We start from the raw sequence: 15,218 nt of genomic DNA on the forward strand, positions 1-15,218 counted from the left end.
TTTCTCCATTAGGCTGGAAGTGGAACAGTGAGGACAGAGGCTTTTTCTCACTGTTCTTTTACTTGTTTCGCATCAGTGCACGAACAGCGCTACCCTACGCCGCGGAGCGTGATTGCTGTTACATGGCTGTCTAGCGCAGCAAACCCGTGCACGGCTGTCGCAGTGCCAGACGCAGCCCTCCCCCCCCCCTCTCCCCCCCCCAAAACTAACAGCAGGATTGATTGCGTGAACCAGTGATTTTTGGCTCCTGGGCTGCAAAGCACTGCGCAACCCCCACCAACGTGCGGGGCACCTCTCGCCCAGGCAGGAGCAGTGCCTGCAGCGGAGATGCTGGAGGGAGACGCGACATGTAGGACCCCCCAGCTCCACTGCTGGGGCCCGCTGGGGTGGATACCAGCAGCCCCTCAGAGGGTCCCCCGGCTCCAGCGGCCGTGGGGGTGCCCTGGGGCTCCCCACCCCGAGGGCTGCAGTCCTGTCTGTCGGCTGTCGCTCTGGCTGCCCCGCTCGCCCTCAGAGGACTGGCTGCTGTCGGCACTCCTGGGGCCGGTGTAGGGGCCTCGAGGGCCGCCCGCCACCCTGCCGAGGGTGTAAAACGACCGCTCGCGGATGTGGAGCTCGTCGGCACGCTTCACCTGGTCCAGCTGCCTGCTCTGGCCCAGCGCTGTAAACGCCCCTGGTGCCCCCACCCCCAGCCTCCTGCCATGGCGCCCGGGGAGGCGGCCACCCCCGGCCCCCGGCACCGCCACCCCGGTCTTGCCACCTTGCCCCCATTCCTGGCCTTTACCCGCTGCCACGCTGGCCCCCGCTTGCCCTGCCTGCAGAGGGGGGCTGCCCCCAGCTTCGGTGGCACGTGGCCTGCCTGCGGGATCACTGCCACGGCTGCCAGCACTCACCTGGGCCCCACTTGATGCCTGGCTGCCAGCTTTCCCACGTGGGGATGGCGCTTTGTCCACCCTGGGTGTCTTCTCCATCCCTGCTCCACCCACCTGGACCCTTGTCCCCGCCCCAGGCCATCTCTCCCTGTGGGGCTGGGGGGTGGCTGGCCCCACTTCCCCGCTCCCCCTTCTCCCCACCATGGCACTCTCGCTTGCCTTGCGGCTGCTGGCTGTCCCCAGGGTGGTGATGCAGTTGTCCTCGCTCACCCCGGGGGATGCCATGGTGGTGCCCAGGTGGATGCTGGCCCCCTTGGCTGGGACAGTGGCAGCAGCATCCTTTGCACCCCCCTGGCGGGGGGTGGTGACAGCCAGGCGGCTTGGCCTCTCCTCAAACCTCTGCCCCTCACCTCTTGCCTCATCATCACCTTTCTCACGGATGCCAGCCTCCACGGGGATGGTCCCCTCACCACCAGTGACCTTCCAGGGGCTGGGAGACACTGGTTCTTCTCTGTCACCAATGGTGGTGGCACCATCTGCATCATCTCCTGTGGGATGGCCATCCCCAGGGCTGCTCCTGGTGCTGTCCCTGTGCCTTGGGGTGGCTGTGGTGGCCGGTACTTCAGGCTGCCTGTGAGAAGGGATGCCATCATCGTCATTGCTATCATGTGCTGCAGTGACGCGCACCCTGGGCAAGGGACTGCTGGTTCCTGCAGTGGAGATGTTGTCATTCTCGCTGCCAACAGTGGCACCAGCCTGGGTGTTTTCCTGCTCCCCCACATGGATGTTGGCCCTCCCAATGAAGATGTTGACTTCGTCGTCCTTGTCCGAAGAGATTTGGGTGAAGCTGGTGTCCCCCACTGTGCTACCCACCTTCCCATGGGTGACAGTGACGCTGCCTGGGTCAGGGATGTAAGCATATTCATCCACACCTTTGGTGTCAACTTGGACGTTCTCCATCTTCTCAGTGACAGAGGTGAGAGCAGCACCTCCTGTCCCTGTGCCCCGCATGACGCCCTCCCGCCCTTGGCCAGGTATGGTGGCCTCGCCACTACCCTCGTCTCCAGCCCCTCCAGTGGTGGGTGCCCTCTCCCTCCCGGCTGTCATGGCCCCCTCCACTGGAATGCCCCTGGGGGCACCATCCTCCCGGTCTTCACTCCGAACATCAGACCTGTTCCCTGCCATGGCCTCACCGGAGCCCTGGGGGAGAGTGGAAACACTGCTTTCGACTTCAACCACCAAATCCAGGTCGCCGCTACCCTCCGAGCTGGCAGGGGTGGGACCTGCGATACCGACACCACCACGCGCTCGCGTGCTGGTGCCTGGGCGAGGACTGAGAACATCCCCACCAAAACCTGTGACGCTGCGGTTTTCGGGCTTGAGGCCGGTCCCGTTCTCCATCACATCAGTGCTGTCATTGTCACCTTGCTCCGGCGTTGCCCCATCCTCCGTTGGCCCCGGCCTGGCATTGTAGTCGCCCAGCTGGCGGCCGGGGTCGATGCTTTGGCTGTCAGCCTCTTCCTTCTGTGCAGTACACGAGAAGGAGGTCAGGGTCAGACCCAGCACCTGCCAGCTGCAAGGGGCACCGCAGCCAAGCCGGGGTCCTGCCATGCTGCCTCACCTTTATCTGCGTTTGGTTCCTCCTCGTTGAAAATGAATAGACATATTTGAAAACGTAGAAGCCATGCTTGGCATTGCAGCCTTTCAGCAGTATCTGGTGGGGAAGAAAATGACAAAAAGCCACAATTTTCTTACTAAATGTGACAGCAGGATCTCCCGTTGCTGTGCCTGGCACCACAGCAGGGTCTCACCAGCACCCTGGGTCCCCAGGACGGGCAGGAGCTCCCACCACCTCGTGGCCACCAGTGCAGGCAAGGACCTGGGAAGGATGCGGGTGCTCGCATCTAGGGCTTCAGGGTTTGGTTTTCCCTTGGGCTCATTTACCACCTTTGCTTGCTTTCAGGAACTGTGGGTTGTTTGTTTCTTTGTTTGGTTTTTTTCAAGGTAGCTTATGGCGTCAATAAACAACCTGTTTGATGGTTCCATCAGACATGAGTGATAGGACTGATGGCAACCGAAGCACTGGAAGGATAGCATCTGTCTTCCAGTAGGCAAAACCAAGCATTTTCTTCCACACTACTTATCTGAATTTTGCTATTGATGCATTTTACACTGATACACTTTGAAAAAAACCCTGTAGCAGCTGGGCCTGGGACTTCTACAACCTCACCTGTAGGAACACCAAGCATTTGTGACCTGTGGCTGGGCAGGGGCAGAGGAGCAGCCAGTGGGGGGAGGCCCTTTCCTTGCCCGAGCACAACACACCTTTCCCCTCCCCTGCTCTTTGTAAGGGCTGCTCAAGTGTGAGGGGACCAGTATCTTTTTCCACAGCTACTGGGGCTGCCCTCCAAAAGCGGCTTTTTCTCCCTGCGCCCCGGTGCAGGGCACCCCACGGGGTCCGGGTTGGGCAGGGGGGACTTACCCGGTGTTGTCCCACACAGTTCCCAACAGCTCTCCCAGGCAGTGGCGGTGGCACCTGTGGACAACAAAACACAAGCGAGACCTGAGATGTCAAACACTGCTGCGGCACCCAGGTAGCGGCCAATGCCTGCTGCTGGCTGCCTGCCCTGCCCAGCGTGATGGGCACACCACAGTGTCCAGGGAAGGGTGGGAAAACTGTGTTGGTAAGCCAATAAATTCCCGGGCACTACCTGGGGTGCTGGTTTAAAGCCAGCAGTAGTAGAAAAGGTGAAAAACCCATTTCCAGGATCTGAAAAGTATCGCAAAGTCTGCTACAGCATGCTTGCATTGCATGCAACTTTTCACAGGATACTGTTGGTCTGCAAAAACCCTTGTGCTGGATTCTGCTGCGGAGTATTTTTGTTGCAGAGTGGTTTTAATACATGGCACCACTGCTCACACCACAATGCTCCAACGCACGGCTGCAGTGGGAGCCTGGAGCTTCTTAACTGGCTTCCCCTGATTATCCTGGCATCTTTAGGGATGTATTGGCTAGTGGATCCCTCGGGGATGGGGGATCTGGAGGTGGGAGACCCACCAAGCCATTTCGGGGCATTACCTACGTGCTGGAGGGGGAGAGGGCCACATGGAGAAGAGCCCCCTCCGGTTTCAGCAAAATCAGCCACTGAAGCACTCCAAGCTAGCTGAAAGGGGCAGAAATGTGCCCCGGAGTGTTAAATATTCCCAGGTTATTCCATTGTTTGTAAACAAAGGCTGGATTACAGACTTGGTTATGCAGCAGAGTATTAACCGTCTCTCTTCTGTGCTGGGAAGCAAATCGGCACTGATTTATTGCCTTCCCACATGCTGCCCTGTGACAGACCCATTTATACAAACTTGCCCTGGGGGCTAAAGAACACACTGACAGGACCCAGCCCTTGGGGGGGAGACGTGGCTTCCCTCCTCCTTACCCTGACGCAAAAGCAAGCCCTTGCTAGGAGCAGATTTTCACTCTAGCTGTGCTGGGCAACAGTTAGGCAGGACAAAAATGGCTGCTATTACATTTATCTTGGTTTGCCCTGTGTTTCAGTTACGTCTGGCTGAATTTCACATTAGGAGAGCTGGACTATAATTGCCGGCACCCCTCCGACCCTGTTACCCTCAACGGGTAAGGTGAGCATCCTCCCCACACCTCCCTTCCTGTGGCTCCGCTCGGGCTGTTCCCAGGCCAAAAGCAGATCCCAAATCTGCAGAAACCCAGGGGAAGAGCCACAGCGACCCAGATGGGCCCTTGCACAATGCCCGAACTGCTGAATTAAAGGGACATGCACAGGCACCTCAGTGCTAATATATTTTTCTTGCTGGGTTCACCTCTGTGCCAGCACCTCAAACCCGTTCCCCCCGCCCCAAGCCCCAGCGATGCTATATGCAAGTACGACTCATGTTTTCCTGCTGCTGAAAGTGTGCTGGAGCGCACTGGGAGGTACACCCCACGCTTTCAGCGGCACACCGGGAAGCCAAGGAGAGCCATACTTACGGGTGTCGAGAGGGCCGTGCTGAGCAGGCACAGGCACAAGCAAAGGAGGGCTGTTTGCATCTTTGGGCAGCTCCTGGGGGCACAAAGCAAAGCGTCACCGGAGTTTGTCTTCCCAGCACTCGCGGTTCCCAACAGTCCCGGTCAGCGGCAACCCAAAAGCTCCTGCTGTCCCACAGCCCCCATGGCAGTGGGGTTATCCAGTGACCCTAGCTCTCCCCAGCCTTTGCGGTGGCCCTCAGCGTCGCTCTGCCTCTCTGCACTCCTTGCAGCAAAGGCGATGCGCTTGCCCTGTGCGTATGGCGGTGAGCAAGGACACGTGCGCAGCCAGCAGCACCATGTGGGTGCTCTGGCACCAGGCGTTAAAAGTTTCTTAACTCGCTCTGCCAAAGCAGCTCGGGTGGATATTTGCAATAAATGACCACCAAAACTGCTGCAGGCTGACCCGTTAAGTCTGAATTAAGAAACTCGCATGCTCTTTCCAACTGCAGTGCTAAATGGCAGGAGACAAAAGCTCTGTCGGCTGACAATTCTCATTTCACCCATCCGCCCTGGCCTGGGCTTGGAGGTACAGCCCGGAGACTATTTTCAGCCGTGCAACTACAGAAAACATCGGAAGGAAATTCAGGCACAAGGATCAGCGTTACAAAGCTTAAGAGAGCGCAATGCAGAGGTGCGCGCAGCTGAGGCCCGGGCTGTCTCCTCACCCCCGCTCCAGCTTGCCCAGAGTGAACGCAGGAGATGCCTTGCTTGAGGAAGGCAGAGCCGAAGAGCTGGGGAGAGACAGTGTAGGCAAACTGGGTAAGATTACCTTTCGCTGTCGGAGGCAGATCCCAGCGGCAGACCGTGGAGGCTGTGCCCACTTTGCTGAAATTTAAAGTTGGCCCCAGCCGTGCGGAGCCAATCAGCTTCTGCCCAGGGATATTTGTCAGGGCTGGCAGCACCCGCAGATAACCAGGGGGAGTAATTTCCAGCTAAAAATGTGTTTGTGGTGGAAGACAGCTATCAAATGTTCCACCTGGCTGGATAAACAGAAAGCACAGTTTATAAATATCTGTTCTGAAGGTGAAATTGCTCGATGATTAGCGCAGATCTTAGCGTGGCACTCATCCAGCCAGGATATTGATAAGAGGGGGTGTAGTGGGTTGCAGCGTGTTCACTGTGACTGACATGGGAAAGCCAGCAGGGCTGCAGAGAGGGGAGGGTGACACACGGAGCCTGGCCGGGTTGTGGCCACAACCAGCATCATGGGGCAGCCTTGGTCAAGCTGAGAGATGCGGCCATGCCGTAGTCTCTGACATTTGCTTTTCAGGTTTCAACCCCAACCACCCTGCTTCCAGTCCGGTGCAAATACAAAATAGAAGACTGGTTAAAAAAAAAAAGAAAAAGGATTTTTTTTTTTCATGCACCGCTTGCACAGGTTCCTCCGAGCCCACCTTTGCTGCGGGAAGGTGCTGCAAGGATGTGCACGACGTACATACTCTCCTCCTGCCCTCCTCTAGCTTTGGTGGTATTGCTGGTCCCCACATGGCCAGCCTGGCTCAGCTGCTCACTGCCCTGATGGTCACAACAGCTCCTATCCCATCCCAACCCAAACCCTGGGAGCCGGCATCACTGCTACATTAACAGCAGAAATGCTTAAACCATCAGCATCCGGCCTCAGGCGGGAGCAAATCTCAGAGCCAGGAGGACTCTTGCCCTTTCCCCCTAGCCAGAGAGACGCAGTCAGGTGCTGCCCCGCGGGTACCGGAGCAGCCGGCCAGTGCGCTTTGGCTCAGGGAGGCAGAGCTTTTTGGCCAGCTGCCCGGGGGGGCTGACGCACACAGGACCAGGCAGGGCACCCCATGGGAGCAGGACCCAGCCCCCGGCAGCGCCAGGGCCCTTTGTCTCTTCTGGCTCCCTGACGTCTTTGAGCACCCCCTGGGGCTGTGGACCATGGGTCTCGCGTCCCCCCCCGCCGGCGGCAAGCATGTGCGGGACGCCCCAGTGCTGCTGTAGGGATTCAGCCCGGGGGGTGCCCACCCTGCAGGCAGCACCCCATGCCCACCCCGGCAGCTGCAGCCCAGCTTTGGCACACGAAGGCGGTTTTGTACAGCAGCCAGCAGCTTGCTGCTGCAAGAATAGAAACTCGTTTTGCAGTTGGACCTATATCGGGAGCTGAATGCAGGTTTCCTTTCCAGGAGCGCAAGGGGAGTGCAGTACCTGCCATAAGTCGTACGTGAGGGCCATCGCTTTTCCTAAATGGGGGCACCTCCCTGAAACCCATCAGAATTTGGTCCTTCCAATGCCTGGTGCTGATCACCAGTTGTCTGGGGCCACAATTCCTTGTGGAGGTAACTCTGGGCAGGGATCCTGGGGACCACGAGCCAGGCATCCCCATCCCTCATCCCTGACACAGGAGTCAAGCGGACGCACTGCTGTCACTGTGACAGCCCTGTCTTGCCCTGGGGACGAGACTGTGTTGTGCAGAGAGACGTGGACCGTTTTGGGCTGCGACGCTGATGTCCGAAACACGTGTCCAAGGCGCCCACCTTGGTGGGACCCACAGGCCTGGTGCGGGGATGCAGAAGCAAAGCTCTTATTACCGGGGTGTGCATCTTCAGCTAGCGATGCACAGAAAGAGAAATTAATGTCTTTATTAATACTGCCTGGTGTATGATCAGGCTGTGGTAGGCACGCTACCAAGGAGTGGAAGATGTGGTAAAGTTAGCGTCGCCCACATATTGCAAATTCATGTCAACTCTACACAAGGTGTGGCAGTACTCCACAGCAGTGACCTTAAAAATGCCCTTACATTTTTCAGAGGGGACTCTGCAGAGGAAGGCTTTCCTACTTAGCCTTTCGGTTCCTCCCTCCTTTTGTGTTCGTCTGAGCTGGGACAAAGAGATTTAACCCTGAGCAGCACGAGCACCGGTGCCCCTCCGCCCACCGAGCGCCATGCCGCCCTGCTGACCCCAGCAAATGCAGCGGCAAACCCTTTGTCACCAACAAGCTCAGTTCGGTTGCTTTATTTCATTTCGCTTTGTGAGATACAAAAACAAAAAAAAGCCTGGGACGGAGCCGGTGCATATCACAAGCAGCCTGCTGTCCCCTCTGGCACGCGGTGGCTGCAGTGGGCCTTCAGATGCACATTCCTGAGTGGGATGAGGCAGGCACGGGGCAGCACCAGGGCCACCCCCGACCCGCTCACTGGCTGTAGTAGTAATCCTGGCCGTACACATCATAGCCGTGCCCCTTGTAGTAGCCATACTCATCCTCGTAGGCCCGGTAGCTGTCGCCGCGGGCATACTCGTCCTGCTCCCCATAGCTGCCATCAGTGGTGCCTCCGTCCCCCTGGCCATGGCTCCCGGCCGTCACCTCATATTCCCACTGCTCCCCAGCCGTGGTGGCGTCCGTTGGTCCCACATCTCCCATGGTGGTCCCCTGGGACAGCCCCTCTTCGCTGGTGGTGCTGGCTGTGGTGGTGGCTTCAGTTTCCTCCTCCTCTTCCTCCTCCTCCTCCTCTTCCTCTTCTTCTTCCTCCTCCTCTTCCTCCTCGTCCTCCGCCACACCCGTACCCTCCTCAGCCACCGCGGTGCCATTGCCATGAGGCCCATCTGCCCCCTCAGTGGTGTTGGTGCTTGTACTGTTGACGCCATTCTCATTCTCGGCTACCTCTTCTTCCTCCTCCTCTTCTTCCTCCTCCTCATTCTCGTCGCTGTCTTCATTTTCGGAGTCATCTCCCTTGCCAGCAGCGCTGTTCTTGCCCCCCTTCGGGGGCCCTTGACAGCCCTTGCCCTGGCGGAGGGGGAAATAACACAGCATTTAGGTGGGTGTCGGGAGGTTGCAGCTTTTCAGTGCCCCATGGCATGGGGCAGGTGTGGGCACAGCTGAGCATCCCCCCCGTGCCTTGCATAGCAAGGCTGACTTTTTGGGGTACCCTTTCTGTCCCTCCCACCAGAGGGAGCCCAGCTGTGGGCATCTTGCATAGCAGACCCCCAAGCAGAAACAGGGTGCAGGGCATCCCATGGGTGCAAGCAAACATGCAGTGAACATATCCTCCCCACCATGGGTGCTCCCCTCCAGCCCCCCAAAACCACACCTGCTGGGGGGATGTGACGTCTTCTCCCAGCCTGCCCTGGCTGTCCCCGGGGGCTGGTCTGGCAGGGTGGCCAGGTGCCTCGATGCCAGCATGGGATGGCTCCTGCAGGGACAGGGAGAGGACACGGGGCAGGTGGTCAGCAGCGTGAACAGAGCGCAGCCCTCCCAGAGTGAGCGGGGCACGCAGCCTCCCCTCGCAGCGTTTGGGTGCTGCTCCAAGTTTCTTCCTTTCCCATGGATCTCACCCCAGGCTGAAACTGAGAAGCTGCAGCAGGGCAGCCCAAGCCATGCAATTAAGTGGTGGTGGCTGGAGTTGGGTGTTCCCATTCTGGCTACGCGTTTGGCTTTACAAAGCATCTAGAAGTTTGCTTTTGAAGTTACCTCTCCCGGTTTCCAATAAACAAAGAAAGCCACGGGCGCACGACATGCAGACACAATACAAACCAGGTATAGCTGGCTGGCAAGAGTGTGAGGCCTCAAAGCCAGGCACGAGTCTGAACCCCACCAGAAATAAGCCACCAGCACCACTCTGCCCCAGGGACCATGCAGCGGAGCGGGTCTCTCAGCAGGGTGCACGGCGGTCCGTGCCGCTAGAAAGGGGAATCAATAACCACGACGCGAGCAGAGCCTGGAGCGACCACTGAGGAACTGGTGGGGCAGCTCACCCTGTTCCCAGCCCGGGAGGAGGAGCACCTGGCAAAAGAACCCAGCCGTGGTGGGGAGACACGGGGTCACTGCCGTCCCTGCCCTGGGCAATCCTCGCTGCTCTCGTGCCAAGACTAAGGATGCTCACCCTGGTGGTTTGGGCCAACTCAGACACTTAAAATAAAGGTGCATCTGATGCCAAAGAAAACCCAAGCTGTTTTCCTCTCCACTGGAGGAGCCACCAAATTGCACGGTGCGAATGGAAGCAATGCCCCCCATCTAGCAGCCGATGTAGTGGTGCTCTTTACATACCGATAACTGACCTTGGGGCCTTTCATCGTGATTTGTCTTGCTGACCGCCCCCTGCCAGTGAAGGCACACAGCATCCGTGCCTGGGAATGGCCGTTGCTCTGGTGCCCTTGAAATGAAAGGGCCGAACAACAGCTGCATTCCTGCTTATCGCTTAATTTTTTCGTGGGGAATGAAATTCCCCCTTTGGCTGTCTCATGCCACTACTCAAAGTTATCCCTAATGATCGTAGTGGTAGGTGAGAGGAACAGGCAAAACGGGGCAAATTGCAGGGAGGTGCCGGGGCTGGCAGAGGTGGTTGGGAGATGGGGGCCACCTCGTGCTGCACCCCAGCCCCAGGTGGGCCTCCAAAGGAGGTTTTAAGATGAGATAACCAGGCTTACACTCCTGTTAGAAAGACCCCTGCAGTTAGCATTCAAATCATTAAACTAAAAAAAAAAAAAAAAAAAAAAAGAAAAAGTTGTGATTAGACCTGACAAATAGGTTTTCAAGCATGCCCGATCCCTGTCTCAAAGCACCTGTTTGCCTGAGACCACTGAAGCCCAGCGAAGCACAAGAGACCTTTGTAATCCCTGGCATTTAATTTTGGACCAGGGTGAATCTTGCAAAGGCAGCGGTGCCCAAGCTTATATTGACCCAGCGGGCAGGAGGAGTGTTACCGGCTGGGCTGGTACAAACATGCATTTCCCAATATAGCACCAGTTTGTGTCCCTCCACATGCATTCGTGCAGAGCGTAACTGTATTTTCCATAGCAATTTTATCAGCACTATGGGGGCAATGCACCCTGAAAGGGAAAGGCGAGAGAAGTACCTAACAGCACCTTGCGGGTGAGCTTCCCTGCTTCTGCCCTTCCGCCCACCCTTCTCCTTTCTGAGCCACTGAAAATGGCTCAAAACCCAGAAAGTTTGTCTCCGGGTTGTTTGGTTCCCCGCCCATCCTCTTAAAAAAATAAAAAAAATAAAAAAAAAAAAAAAGAAGAAGAAAAAGGAACAAAAATATACAAAAAATAATAAAATAAAGCCCAGAGTAGAAAATCCAGTTGTATCCAGAGTGCAAGGCTGTGGGCGGTCGTCGTTCACAAATGCTGATGAGCAGAGACTACAAAACAAAAGATAGTTCCCAATTTCTCGTATTTGTTTTGCAGGCTGCTGGTTTGACATACTCACCCCCCCTTCCTCCTCCTCCTCCGAGCCGTCCCCCTCTTCCTCCGATGAGTCACTGCCCTAAGGAGAGGGAAAACCAAGCCATAGCTTTGCTGGCAGGTCTCCACTGGTGTCATGAGCACGAAGGTCTCAGGCCAACCCCACAGGCCAGTGGCAGATGGGGTGCAGACTGTGCCCCCATGTCATTTGGGCCACTATCTCCGCATTTGGTGGGGGGTGAAGCATCAGTAACCCCTCCAAAGCACCCACCTGGTACCGTTGCTGCGGAGGATGCACGTAGGCGTATCTGTACAGGTAATAGCGGTGCCTGTTCTTGAACACCTACCAGGAGAAGAGGAGGGTAAATCCCATCAGCCTGGGGGCTCGGGTACAGGACTGACTGAAACGCCCTCGTCCTCAAGGCCAGCGCCACGTGGGGCTGGGCACGCAGGGTGGGGGGAGACCCTACCGCGTTTTCTTCTGAGTCATCCGAATTGGCTCGCCGCAGCCAGCTCTTGACCTGGGGGAAAAGCTGGGTTGGCATATGCCCCACACCAGCCCTGGCGAGGCTGAGGGGTTCCCCCCGCTGCCCAGCACTCACCGAGAAGGCACACGCCATCCCCACCAGGCAGGCGAAGACCAGGGCAGTCCTCATGGCTGCTTACTCTAGGAGAGCAGAACATGGTGAGGGCTTGCTTTTCGTCTAGAATGCAACCACACAGGTGTTTGTGTCCACAAGGGTGAGCGGGGAGAAGGGTGGCCTCCAGCCACCTCTTGATGGGGTCACCCCAACCCCTCTGGAGACCCGAGTCCTCCTTTTTTTTTTTTTTTTTTTTTTGACCGATCTACCTCAATTTCCATTAATACATTTTGTTTTTTCAAGAAGCCGCGAAATACCAAAAAAGTGAGTCGCACCTGGTAGTGGATGCATTGCTTGCCCTGAGCAGGGCTACTCTCTCCTGCTTCCCCATTGCCGGCGAGCGAGTGGGAAAACCAGCCCCCACCATAGACGCGACAGGAGCGGCCGGCGGGAACGCTGCCTACTGCGGCCGCCTTCCCACGGCTCTGCTCGGGCTCTGCCCAGGGAGCAATGCCCCTGGGAATTACGCCACAGAAGAGTTTCACCTCGTTGAGGAAAAATAAATAAGCAAACAAAATAAAGGAATAAAATCGGCTTCTACAGTCTGCCATTGACAAAAATAGCAGGGGCAAGGCACCAATGCCAGGCCCCCCCATAGGCGTATACCGGGTGAGAGGCTTGGCTCTGGGCAGGTCCAAGCTGCATCCCCGAAGCGTCAAAACCCAGCCTACCCTGCTCCATCCCAGCCCCGGCAAGGAGCACGCCTGACCCTTCCCGCAGCGCCCCATCCTCCGCTCCTGGCATCCCTCCGGGCTCAGTCAGGCCCACTAAAATCTTCCTTTTTCCTACCTTTCCTCCGGCTAAACCCACCATCTGCTGTGCTGAGGTTTGGAGGGAGCTGCTATTGTATTTATCTGCGCTTGAACTTTACCCATTTTTGTTTAACTCGGGCTAGAAAACAACTGACCACACGCTAGCTTCCCTGGCCATGCAGCAAGGCTCTGGATGCTCATCCCCTCCGCCCGAGTGCTTCACGAAGCCACGGACCCAGGAAAGGGCCAAAAGCAGCATTCAGCCCCCCCAGCAAGCTGAGCCCTCCCATCCCCCTGCAAAAAGCAGGCAGCAATGCACAACCCAGCTGGGAAAAGCAGCAGCAAGCTTACCCCACCACAGCACCGATGGCTACCGCCGAGTCAGCCGGCACAGATTTCCTCCTGCTGCTGCCCCGCTGGGATATAAGGTCTATTTTTGCCCCCCCCCCCCCACCTCCCAGCCAGTCACCGCCCTGCCCAGAATGACGCCAGCCCGCCGGAGTGCGCCAGAAAACCCCCAAAATTCAATACTGGCAGATTTGGTGCACAAACATAGCGCCCCACGCCACTGCCAAACCCGGGGAGGTTTGCACTGCACCACTTAATTGAGGGTCTGGCCTCAGAGGAACGGCCGGGAGGCTGGAGGGTATAATAACACTCTGGGTTTAAATTAAAATAAATATTGGGAAATCTGTTCTCGGGGGGGTGTCTACCTCCCTTTTTGGGAAATGCTGTCACTGTTTTTTTTAAGAAGACAAAAAAGACCAACCTCAAAGGCCCAGCTCCACAGCCACTCGGGCAATAGCCGTTAGACAAAAAAAGGCTAAATCCAAACAAGTCCCTCTCCAGGCTGCCTGCAGAGGTGAAATGGGCCTTGGGAAGGGCAGGGAAAGAAAAAAAGACTCGGATACAGGTGTCACCAGTCCCCCTTTGAGAGCCATTTCTGCCACAGCAACGCTACAAAATGCAAGTCTGCTTTGTTTCTCCTGCCCCTTGAACCACACAGGCCCTCCACAGTCCAAAATCAGGTATTCCCTGGCTGAGATTTGGCAGCTCTCTACATGTCCCCAGCAAAGCAGAATAACTGCCTGCAGTTATAAATGCAAAAACCCCACCCTCGTGGCCACCCAAAGCTCAGCAAGGACCTTGGTGGCAGGATACGGCTGGTGGTTGGAGCCCACCTCTCCTGCCCCGCACCTGATGGCAGGGGAGGGGGGCACGTGGGTGCTGCCACTGCCCCCCTGCACCCATCTCGACAGGGACATCCTTTCTGCTTTCCCTATATTTATCATTTCCTGATGCAATTTCAGTCGCCCAGCTCTGCAGTGCACCGCTGCTCCCTCTTTCCCAAATTTTTCTTGCACAGGCCCCTTTGCCGCTCCTGCGCGTGCCCAGGCTGCAGCAGCTCAGGGGAACGACTCCTCACCAAATGCAGCTTTGCTTTCCGCAGTGGCAAGGAGAATTACAAATCCTCCACGCGACGCCTTCAGCCTTACAACCCTCAGAGAGGGAAGAGCAGAGCTGGAAAACGCATGCCGTCAAGCAGGTCGGCGATGCGCAGGTTAGCCGGTGATAAAACTATGGTTATTTAGGGCAGAAAAATCTGTTTTGCAGTGGAAGACCTGAACACCCATGTTTCTGCTCGAAGCCAGGGGCTATGCTTGCTGAAAGCCTCACCCATAGCCAGGGGAGCCCAGTTTGAGTCTGAATTTGATTGGGAAGCAAAGGATTTCCAGTTAACCAAATTCCCAGATTAGGACCAGTAAGACAAAGCTTGTTTGTTTGGGTTTTTTTTTTTTTTTATTTTTTGTGGTTGCTGTTTGGTCTTCTTGCTCATCACCACCTTGACTGGTACATCGCGGGGAGTTGCTAACTGCTGATGAAGCGCCACGCGCATCATGTGCTTTTGGGGAGGGAGAGGTCCCTTGCAGCCCCCTGGGGGGTCTGACAGCCCTGGCAGAAGCCGGGTTGCCTGCCTGCCCTGCCAACCCCGGGACTGCAGGGCACAGCTGCTGCGACTGCCCCCATAGGCTTCAAAGCCCTCGTAGCACCGTGAGGACCTGTAATTACAAGGGAGGCCTGGAGCTGGCCATGGCTTTCGGCTGGCGCCTTGGGCCAGGAAAACCCACACATTAAAAAAAAAAAAAAAAAAAAAAAAAGAAAAAAAAAAAAAAGCCATGCAGTTTTCTGATGCCAACACAGCAGCCGGCGGCGAGGAGAGACACCAGCATCGCGAGGGACCTGGTGCCCCGTGGGGCCGGGGTGGCTGGAGGGGCCGCCCTGCTGGGGGGTGATGCAGGGGGCACAGGAGAGAGGCAGCCTGGCTTCCCTCTGCCCCGCGCCGTCACGGGCTACCCTGCGCAGGAGAGCGGCAAGCGCGTGCCCGGCTTTGAGCTTGAATTTTGTCAGGGACGGGGAACAGAGAGTGCTGGTGGGAGGCGATTTTTAATATAATGAAAGGGCTGCTGCTCTAGGCTGCTTAAAAAAAGAAAACCGACTATAAAAAACACGCATTTCACCCAAGTTCCCTAAAAAGCACCAGGATAATTAACTTGTGCTGAAGTGCCTCGCGCGGCCAGCGCCTATGTTTAGCTCCTGGGCTAGGGAGCGGGTGCTGCCACCGGCAGCAGCGACCTCACAGCGCCGTGCAGGAAGTCGGCCAAACGTATCTGAAACGCTTACATTTAAAATAATAACAATAAATAAATTTTTAAAAGCATCACATCTCAGGGTTGGGGCATTGGTGTCTTAATGCTTTCACAACACCTCTGGCTCTCCAAGGC

The 15,218-nt window shown here is 56.7% G+C and overlaps 2 protein-coding genes across 2 annotated transcripts; both read right to left on the reverse strand.

The window, feature by feature from the left end:
- Positions 1 to 404: 404 nt before the first annotated feature.
- Positions 405 to 5,699, reverse strand: MEPE (matrix extracellular phosphoglycoprotein). Its single transcript, XM_054202094.1, has 5 exons — positions 5,678 to 5,699; positions 4,870 to 4,942; positions 3,355 to 3,408; positions 2,494 to 2,586; positions 405 to 2,396 (listed from the first exon to the last, which is right to left on the reverse strand). Exons 2-5 carry the CDS (start codon positions 4,927 to 4,929, stop codon positions 405 to 407), a joined length of 2,199 nt encoding a protein of 732 aa, XP_054058069.1. The 5' UTR covers positions 4,930 to 4,942; positions 5,678 to 5,699.
- Positions 5,700 to 7,859: 2,160 nt separating this feature from the next.
- IBSP (integrin binding sialoprotein) lies at positions 7,860 to 12,858 on the reverse strand. Its single transcript, XM_054202104.1, has 7 exons — positions 12,787 to 12,858; positions 11,645 to 11,709; positions 11,513 to 11,563; positions 11,314 to 11,385; positions 11,068 to 11,124; positions 8,948 to 9,049; positions 7,860 to 8,643 (listed from the first exon to the last, which is right to left on the reverse strand). The coding sequence occupies exons 2-7, from the start codon at positions 11,696 to 11,698 to the stop codon at positions 8,053 to 8,055; spliced, it is 927 nt and encodes a 308-aa protein (XP_054058079.1). The 5' UTR covers positions 11,699 to 11,709; positions 12,787 to 12,858; the 3' UTR covers positions 7,860 to 8,052.
- Positions 12,859 to 15,218: the final 2,360 nt, after the last annotated feature.

The sequence above is a fragment of the Rissa tridactyla genome, chromosome 5 (assembly GCF_028500815.1).
Source record: "Rissa tridactyla isolate bRisTri1 chromosome 5, bRisTri1.patW.cur.20221130, whole genome shotgun sequence".
Taxonomy (NCBI): Eukaryota; Metazoa; Chordata; class Aves; order Charadriiformes; family Laridae; genus Rissa; species Rissa tridactyla.

Coding starts and splice junctions, on each gene's coding strand:
- MEPE (XM_054202094.1), bottom strand. CDS start 4,929: ATGCAAACAGCCCTCCTTTGCTTGTGCCTGTGCCTGCTCAGCACGGCC. Junction 3,409..4,869: donor GCACGGCCCTCTCGACACCC/GTAAGTATGGCT, acceptor TGTTGTCCACAG/GTGCCACCGCCACTGCCTGG. Junction 2,397..2,493: donor GGAACCAAACGCAGATAAAG/GTGAGGCAGCAT, acceptor TGTACTGCACAG/AAGGAAGAGGCTGACAGCCA.
- IBSP (XM_054202104.1), bottom strand. CDS start 11,698: ATGAGGACTGCCCTGGTCTTCGCCTGCCTGGTGGGGATGGCGTGTGCC. Junction 9,050..11,067: donor AGGAGGAGGAGGAAGGGGGG/GTGAGTATGTCA, acceptor CTGTCCCTGCAG/GAGCCATCCCATGCTGGCAT. Junction 8,644..8,947: donor ACGTCACATCCCCCCAGCAG/GTGTGGTTTTGG, acceptor CCCCTCCGCCAG/GGCAAGGGCTGTCAAGGGCC.